Source organism: Acipenser ruthenus, chromosome 12, assembly GCF_902713425.1.
Source record: "Acipenser ruthenus chromosome 12, fAciRut3.2 maternal haplotype, whole genome shotgun sequence".
Lineage (NCBI taxonomy): Eukaryota > Metazoa > Chordata > Actinopteri > Acipenseriformes > Acipenseridae > Acipenser > Acipenser ruthenus.
The window spans coordinates 1,781,923-1,791,473 of NC_081200.1; the positions used below are offsets into that span (position 1 = coordinate 1,781,923).

Below are 9,551 nucleotides of genomic sequence, written 5' to 3' on the forward strand. Positions count from 1 at the left end.
CAGTGCAAAATCTGCACTTTTTGTTCTTTTCCTACAAGGAAAAGTTAGTATGAACTTAGCTAAGCTAGATGCATAAGGATGCACTGTAAACAAAGACTGGACACATGCTCTATGTGTTGTTAATAACAGTTTACCATGTATTGGATCAGATATCTCCATGTATCTATCTACTGATCTAAACACTGACTGATCTGAGTATCACTGCTCTTCAGCTCTATTGATCGAGTGCTTATACCACTGGGCTCAGTTATGCGCAACATTACAATACAAATACACAAGAAATAGCAGGTCTGTGACTGTTAGGGTATTAAGATTCGCTACTGTTTAAATCATTACAACTTTATTTCTCTTTGTCCTATACAAAGAATGAAAAAGAGAAGCTCTTTAGAAGATGAGTAGAAGTCAAATCCACATTTAGTTTGATTAGATTTTTGTGTCTACAAATAAATAAATAAATACATAATAATAATAATAATAATAATAATAATAATAATAATAATAATAATAATAATAATAATAATAATAATAATGTTTAAATGTAAATCTGTCTATGGCTATTGCATGGTTATAAACCGTCTACAATGATTTATTAATACTCTGTAACATAGTTATTAAGCATCTATTATATATTTATAAAACATGAATAAGCAGCACCTTAATATAAAGTGTTACCGCAGCATACAGCCTGTAGTTCCTGTGTAATTTCAGGAGTCCTTGGAACACATGGGGCTCTTTGATATTCCAGGTCAAGTACTTGTTTTTACTGTGCATGCCAGGCATCTACGGGTATGCAAACCGTTTACTATGCTGTGGGGGGTTGCTAAGGGGTATAGCAATCTACTTCACCCATTTCCAGTCGTGGCAGCGATGACACAAGGGGTTAGGTAGTGGCACTGTGGGTACAGCAACAAGTCTTTCACCACTGGAGGCTCCGCATGGAAGAAGAGTGAACTCGCTGTCACAACCACACCTTCATTGAACTGCTCCCTCAGCATGCCTTGTGCCTTGGGAACCCTTGTTTAAAACACTACCAAGGGTAATTAAATCAGTCTTCATATCAAATACTAGTATATTATGATTACTACTTCAACTAATACTACTGCTAATACTACTAATATTAATACTAATACTACTACTACTACTACTACTACTACTAGTACTAATAATAATAATAATAATAATAATAATAATAATAATAATAATAATATTGCTCACATTTGCTGTACTCCTTGTTTCAGATGTATAACCACAAAATGAAGAATGCTATTCCATGTTTATTATGATTGACAGCTGCACTTGGAAAAAAAATATTAAAGGGTTGGTTTGTCAGCATCTGTTTTGTGAAAAGAAATGGCTGTCCTCCACTAATGGATTTCCAGGCTACATTGCAGAAGAGAAGAAGATGAAGGAGCTCTCTGCAGCAAAACATTGAGGGTTCAGGAGAATGACCCTGCACATGTGTTTCTCAACACGTGCCAGGATATCCTGTCACCTGCCTGAACCCCCCCCGCCCCCCCCCCCCCCGCCCCCCCCCCATTTGACGAGGGAGCTCGTTATGCAGATGAGTGGTATTAAAAAGCACATACCTGCTGCAGGTAATGCCAGATACTGTATACACCTTTAAGCCACTGCTGTGTATGGCACAGTGACACGCTCCATCACCCCCCCAGTCCAGCTGTGCTTCTTAAAATCCAGACACTTAATTCGCAATTAATAACCCTGATCAGTGTAATAAATATTATAATGTCTGGAGGAGAGAGGTTCAGGGCAAGGAGCAGTGGAAAATGTTTAGAAATGATGTCAGAGAAAGCAGGACCACAGATTGGATTGCAGACCTCCGAGAAGAGACTATAAAAACCTGAAAGTCAACACCAGGAACAAGCAAAGAGAGGGAAAACTTGAACTTACAAATTTCAGGCACTTTTCAACAACGACTACAGAAAGGTAGGTCTGAATTACAAAGGCATGTGGTCAGATTGCTTTTCTTTATGTTTTTTTTTCCATTTGTTATTATTTTCCTTATTACATTATTATTATTATTATTATTATTATTATTATTATTATTATTATTATTATTATTATTATTATTATTATCTGTTTCTTTTTTTTCTACAGTGAACATGCAGTATATTCCTTAAAATAATTGTTAAATAGCTGAAATAACAAAAAAAGAAATTCAAGGAATCTGAATTGCTGCTATTTGATTACGGTTTCACAGCCCTCAGTATCACAGCTGCCACAGATTTAAAACCTAGTGAACAATGAGCAAGCCGCGCTGGTAGACTTCCAGTCTGTTTAACCTGCAGTATGTTGTTATTTGAACTGTATTTTTAGGTACTGATCGTGTTGCAATGATCGTGTCTCGCTAGACAATGTCGTTTGCTTCTCAGCTGAACTGCAAATGTCCCTCTGCAACAGTGCTCTTCTAAAACAATTAAAAAGCCAATCAGATAAGGAATTCAAAATACAATTTAATGTCATTATATTTTGGCTGTTTATTTGGACAGTTTAAAAAAACAGTCATGGGAATATGGAGATTCATCTGAAATTGGTTAAGTACAAAGACCCTGTCATATTGTTTAGATTTTTCATGGCAACTAATAGTAATATTAAAAACATAAGAAAATTGAAAAGTGCTGCTCGCTAGATAGACTTAAAATAGACTTAAAAAGCATGGGTGTTTAATTTTTCCATTCGGACAGAAATGCATTTAAATGTAATTAATAAATACAGTAAGTGTAATACTGAAAGTTTTTTGTTGATGAAAAATGTGTTGCATTTTAGTCTGTTGGAAGACTGACAGGGATACAAGATTGGGACCAAATTGACAATTAATAATCATAATTGCAACCCCGACAATTGTACTTTGTATGAAATATTGCACTTTGCTGGCAGTATGTGGGATGTGATGTATGTTTGCCTTGATGAAGGAGACATTATTTAATCTTAATCTAAACCTTTTTAACATTGAAAATATTCTCACTATGTTCTGTTGCTGCCTCCTAGGTACAACATCATGCAAATGTATTTTTAAAAGCAATGGTGAAAGCTATTTGTGTTATCCATATGTACCGCACTTGGTCATTAACTGACTGGGGGATTCCTCAGTTGATTACTGGCTCCTGATTACAATTCTGGTTTAAAAAGCAATGTGAGAAAATACTTACTGTAGTTCTAACCCAAACCCTAACCCTAAACCAAGCCCTAGCACTAACCTTGATATGCAGCCTCCTTCGCTAAGCCCTATTCACTAGACTGTCCTTCTTCCTACACATGTTCTGACCATCATTATTATTATTATTATTATGATTTATTTCTTAGCAGACGCCCTTATCCAGGGCGACTTACAATCGCAAGCAAATACATTCAAGTGTTACAATACAAGTCATACAATAAGAGCATTCTCCTCCACTTCTTTCTTCAGTCGGAGGTCACACCTCAAACTGCTCTCATCTGTTCCCTCTATCAGAGGCGTACTGCTCTCATTGGATTGCAGTTTAAAAGAAGTTTATTCTTTGGCTTGGCTGGTGGTAACTTCCATCAGTAACACCTACATTATTATACTTGGTACGCCAGCAACAAGTCATCGCTTAACTGCTCGGACAGCAGCAGTATATCACTGAAATATGACTTTATTTGAGGGTAATCATATTTTTATAAGGGTGGGAGAGGAGGAAGCAGAACATGTTTCATTCAAAGTAAATCCAAATGTCAGAATTCATGGCTCATACGGTTATATATTATTTTTCATATTATAAAGTGGTCCATTTATCAGTTTGTTTTGGAGGGGAGACCGGGCACACTGGGTATTTTCACAGACAGAACCTGTTTTCCAAGAGTCAGAAGCAAACAGGTATCCTGCCATTTAATCACAGAAATCAAGTATGGAAAGACCAACATTGTCTAAAAGACACTGTGTTCTTTACAAGAGTCAGTCCCCTGCGTAGAAGCCAGCTTTGATATCCTTGTGTGACCTTATTCAAACCAGCGTGTGTAACGAAACATAACACCCCTGCCCCCCTCCCCCCGCTCTCAGTCCTGTAGTCGTTTTTAGAAAGAGTATTTTCAACACCATCATCAGCACCTGGTCCGAACTCGGTACAATAGGAATTGAAACTGGGTCAGGTCTATGAATGCTAACTTTTTTTATTATTATTATTATTATTATTATTATTATTATTATTATTATTCTTTTTAAAATTGATTACAAGAAATAGATCATGTAACATTTACAGTAGCAAGATCACTTACAAATGCTTCAGACATATTTAAAAGGTCATATAAAGGTTGTTTAGTGCGGGTATGAATTTTGACTGTAAGTTCCAGACTAGTGTGGCTGCACTGTGCTGTCCCTGCGTGTGGCTGCACTGTGCTGTCCCTGCGTGTGGCTGCACTGTGCTGTCCCTGTGTGTGGCTGCACTGTGCTGTCCCTGTGTGTGGCTGCACTGTGCTGTCCCTGTGTGTGGGCTGCACTGTGCTGTCCCTGTGTGTGGCTGCACTGTGCTGTCCCTGCGTGTGGCTGCACTGTGCTGTCCCTGCGTGTGGCTGCACTGTGCTGTCCCTGTGTGTGGCTGCACTGTGCTGTCCCTGTGTGTGGCTGCACTGTGCTGTCCCTGTGTGTGGCTGCACTGTGCTGTCCCTGTGTGTGGGCTGCACTGTGCTGTCCCTGTGTGTGGGCTGTGCTGTGTATATGGAGACAGTATATGCTGTGTTTCAGATGCTGGGTTGCAGGTGGGTCCTTGTGCACTGTCTGCTAGCAGTTACACTTCTTCACTGGATCTCAGGCAGGTCACAGCTGGCGGAGGGGGCACCGGAGGTAAGAGATGGGAAATAAATACAGTACATGCACCCTAACCGTGTCTAAAATGTTCTTAAAGATAGCGACACAGTGTACATACTTTTTAAGCCCATGTTATTTAAATGAAAACACAATAAATAAATAAAAACTCCTCCAAAGTACTCCTTGGTTATTTCATGGGCGCATTACAGTATATCCAATAATCCATACATATTTTGTGCAACTTTTCCAGCCTTGCTTGTGTAATGCATCAAGTACGTTAAACACAAATGCAATGAATCGCTTCAGCTTGCATGCTACTAAAAGCAAGCAGGGAGACTTGCCAAAAAACAATCAGAGCCTTCATTGATATGTTCTTCTTAAAATAACATTTTCTTTACTTAAAAACAGTGACAAAGCTTCTAAAAAGAAGATGGTGACAAGCCAAGACCTCCCCAGTCAGGGTGGCTCACATCCAGCTCCAAATTGCCCTGATCTCTCTTTATTTTCAGTGTTATTTTTGGCAGTGTTTTCTCAGCCATTGAACTGGTAGGAACACTTCACTTGATAATGCAATTACCAGGAGCAAGCCTGTGATTACACACTGTAATCAGCTGATAGACTGCGGTCAAAACAAATAGTGTCATTTTCCAGAGAGGGACTAAAAACACTGCATCATTAGTAACAGATCAACCTAAGTACAAAAGTGGTATCATACCTCCAGCTTGGTGAAATGATCTGACAGCAGTGTCAATCTGTACTTTAAGGTTATATACATGTGTTTTTAAAGGTCTGGGCAGTTATCAACATGACATAACATTTTATTACAAAACCATTTTATTGGCTGCTAGAATAAAGCTTCAAGCTCAAGTCTTAAAAATTGATAAGTTATGGTATTCTATTTTATGGTAGAAAACTTCAGAAAGGTACAATGCACCCAGTAAGGTTACGGCACATAACCAGAAATAAACAGCTTGGACCAGGTCATAAATAACCTTAATCTTGTTTATTTTGTAATAATTAAAAAAAATGTAATAATAATAATAATAATAATAATAATAATAATAATAATAATAATAATGTGTAGTAAAGAATATTTGATAATATTACTGTAGCCTGCTATTATTATTAAGAAATGTCACATTTTATTGCTAACACCTTTTATAAGACATTTATAGAAGTGTAACTAACTATTTATTTGGGATTCTTATAGAAAGTGTTACTGTAGTTTTCTTCTAGTTTGTTATATGGTTAAGACCCCCTGCCTGCCCCTCCTCTCAGTACAGCCCATGCTTGGAATGCTCACAGTCTTGTCATCTCTTTCAGTTTCTAGATTCCTCGATGGTCCAGGACGTGGGCTCCAGCTCCGTGTCTGGTGAGGAGAAGGTAGCGAGTGACCTGACCGCCAAGCTGCTTCTCCTGAACAAGCTTGTGAGCCTGGAGAACGATGTCATGGAGACCAAGCGGAAGAGGAGCTTCCCTGGCTTCGGCACACCGCTGGACAGGCTGTCCCTGAGCACCATGGAAATGAAGGGCAAACAAAGGTGAGCCACTGCAGCCTCTCTGTCTTCTTCAAAGAGATCCCCCTGCTCCACCGAACACAGAACCCTTGTTCCACCGGTCATGTTGCATTGATTTAAATGAATGCCACCTCTGAGGTACAAAAAATTACTGGACCTCCAAACAGAAGAGGGGTGGGGGGCTGTTAAAGATTTTATCTCTCTTGAGAAATCCTCTATTCATAGGAAACATTGATAATATTACTACTATAGTATTGACAACCGATTAGTATTGTGTGTCTATTGCAGGAACACTGTATCCTGATGTATCAATAGATGATGCTGGCATTAAGTGTCCCGGGAAGGCATATTGAGCCTGTACTGAGCTGAATAGATTCATTATAGGAGTCATCCCGCCTGTAATAAGTCTGATGGTCTTCAGTTGATTTCCTAACTGATCCAGCAGAAGATCCTGATTACTCTGGAGGGGGTTTAGCATGGGGCTGCTGGTTGGAACATGGTAGCGCTTCTCAAAAAGGTGGATTGTTCTAAAAACAAGGACTGCGTGCAGGGCAAGTACAATCCTTCTAGAGTCTGGTCAGGTATACCATGCTGTTTCCTGTTGGGGCTCTAGAACTGCATTTACAGTGCTTTAAAATGAAACTGATTTTTGTGTTTTCTTTCTCAGTATAGCATTTCACAGTAAGGGGCCAGCACAAACATATGCAATAGAACTTCAAATGACCTCAGAGGTACCAGGGTGCCAACACTAAGCTGGGACCCTGGTACAATTAGTTGTATTATTAGAAAATTAAGTTTAGTTCTGTATTTCTAAATTACCCAATTGTTATTTTTGGGTTAAAGATAGCATACAGCATTACATGTGTTCCCTTTTTTAAGAAACAACCACATTAATTAAATAATACAATTTCTGAAAATAAACTGTCAGTGGCTTGTGGCCAAATATTACTCAGCAGAATATATAGTTATCCTATTATTTTAAAGTATTTTTGTAAAATTTCTTGGCTAGAAATCCAAGTGCCCTTGCATTTTTAGCCAAGAACAGCAGGTGGTGGCATTTTGACATGATGTAACTGTGCTCAGGAGTAATGCGATAAAATACCGCAATGTGTCTGGCCAAGCATTCTTGCTACTTACACCAAGGATATTGGGGGAGTGCATGTAGTTTTCCTCTATGTTTATTGTGAGTAGGCACTGTGTGAATAGATGACTGCCGGGAGTTTAGCCTGTTGTCCTTGGAAATATAACTGTACAACTCAGTATATGCAGCTTCAGATCCACTAATTCAGAAATGTGTGTATATATCTATATATATATATAGATATAGATATATAGATATAGATTTAGATATGTATCTAGGGCATGCATGCATACATACATACATACAAATGAAATATTGAGAACCTTAGTCTCTTGTACAATGATAACTATTGCAAAATATCAGTTAAAATGCAAGAAATACATGTAATGATTTTTCTCATTTTTATTGCAGGAAAGAAGTCGACCTTCCCAAAAGACGCTTTGGTGTGCCAATCGACCGGCTCGGAATGAACCGCATGGCCAACAGCAGGGGCTAACACTGAGAGGTGAGTAAAGTGCGACAGAGACGACAAACCAGCGAGTTCACTGGGAGGGGGGAATCTAGGGCAGCATTATTAAGATCTGCACCTGTTTAGATTCTTCAGCGCCACACAAGGCAGTTTAATTATAGATACTTCATTTTACCTTTATTATTGTGCATCGTTCTGAAAATTTCAGGTTACAGTGAACAAAAAACCATGCAATTCAATGGATTAAAATGTTGTCTCTATCCTCTTCACAGGTGGGATGTCGCTGAAACAAAGCTGCATGGACGGACCGTCTCGTGTTTTTCTTCAATTATCTACTGACTTGTCTATGTGTATCACCCCTAACCCTCCAGACGTGACGTAGCATGCACCCGGGTCCTTTCCATGCTGCTCTGATCACCTTAGCTTAGACAGTAACCAGCTTAGCACTAGGAGGGCCAACCACGGATGCCCACTTCTGGAGCTAAATCTGCATGCTGTACATATGATTATCACACTGCACTGTGTTATCCAGCCTATCTCCACACTTGCATGAACACGTACGAAAAACCCCCTTTGATATTTTGGAATTCTGGCTCTGGCAAAAAACATAGTATCAGCTAAAATAAAAAAAATGATACCCACGTCATCACATGGAATATGACATAGACCAGCTGGAAACCCTATCGGCTGCAACACAATACGCTGCACAATACGAGGAAGGGCTCGCTCTAAGCAAAGGTAATGTCACGGGTTTGCAAGTGTAATGCACGCGGATGGGACTGACCCCTGCTCTGCGGGCTTTTCCTGCACAGCGTGCTTGACCACTGGACTCTTACAGAACTAGGCCAAGCCTTAATGGGTTATTGTTTTATTTTTTTTTATTTAAAAACTAAAAGCAAGCTTAACTGTTCCGAATGAACAGACTAAAAGTCGCCATGATATGACGCAAAAAATCCAATCTTTTGATTGAATAGCACCATTGAATCCAGTACGATCATCCTTTCCTTGACTTTGCTGCACAGTGCCCAGCATGTGAATGTAAAACACAGTTAAATATTAAGTACTGAGCCCAGCACCTTTTACCAGCTCTTTTAAAAGCCAGGTCTTGAAAAACAATGCCATATTGATCGTGGCTTTTGTACCAAAAGAAGGCATGTGTTTTCTTTAATAACTGTATTAAATGTACAGAGGGTCATTTCATTGGGGGATGGAAAACACCATGAAATACAGAATTATCCATCAGCATAAATAAAGTGCGTAGTTGTTGGCAAGTTTTGTGTTTTCTTTTAGTATCAAAATTCCCGTTTTCAGCTGTGCTCTGGACAGTAATAGCGCTGCAAAGACATGCCAAGCAAACATCATTGTCTTTGTGTAAAATGAGATGCAGGATACGAGCTCTGAAGTGGGATGTGTTTCTAGACAGCGTGTGAAGTGTACTTTCAGACAAGAGTCAAACACAGATGTCTTCAGGATACAATCTCATAAGCAGTCCCTGAAGGATTAGGGCATCATGCTGTAATGAGGCATCCAGGAGTGTTTATCTGCCTTTATTTTATTTATTCTGACGCTGTCAGGAAAGTTGATTGGGAGGTGTGATGGTGAGCCAGCACGGACATTAGAGATCATGTTCTTATCCTTTGGAATGAGACAATAGTATACACGAAGCTGAACTGAGACTCTAATAACTTACCTGCAACCACTACA

The 9,551-nt window shown here is 39.1% G+C and overlaps 1 protein-coding gene across 1 annotated transcript; it reads left to right on the plus strand.

The window, feature by feature from the left end:
- Window positions 1–1,835: 1,835 nt before the first annotated feature.
- LOC117416591 (osteocrin-like) lies at window positions 1,836–9,108 on the plus strand. The gene is made up of 5 exons (XM_059034296.1): window positions 1,836–1,944; window positions 4,718–4,816; window positions 6,104–6,321; window positions 7,790–7,883; window positions 8,120–9,108. Exons 2-4 carry the CDS (start codon window positions 4,718–4,720, stop codon window positions 7,872–7,874), a joined length of 402 nt encoding a protein of 133 aa, XP_058890279.1. The 5' UTR covers window positions 1,836–1,944; the 3' UTR covers window positions 7,875–7,883; window positions 8,120–9,108.
- Window positions 9,109–9,551: the final 443 nt, after the last annotated feature.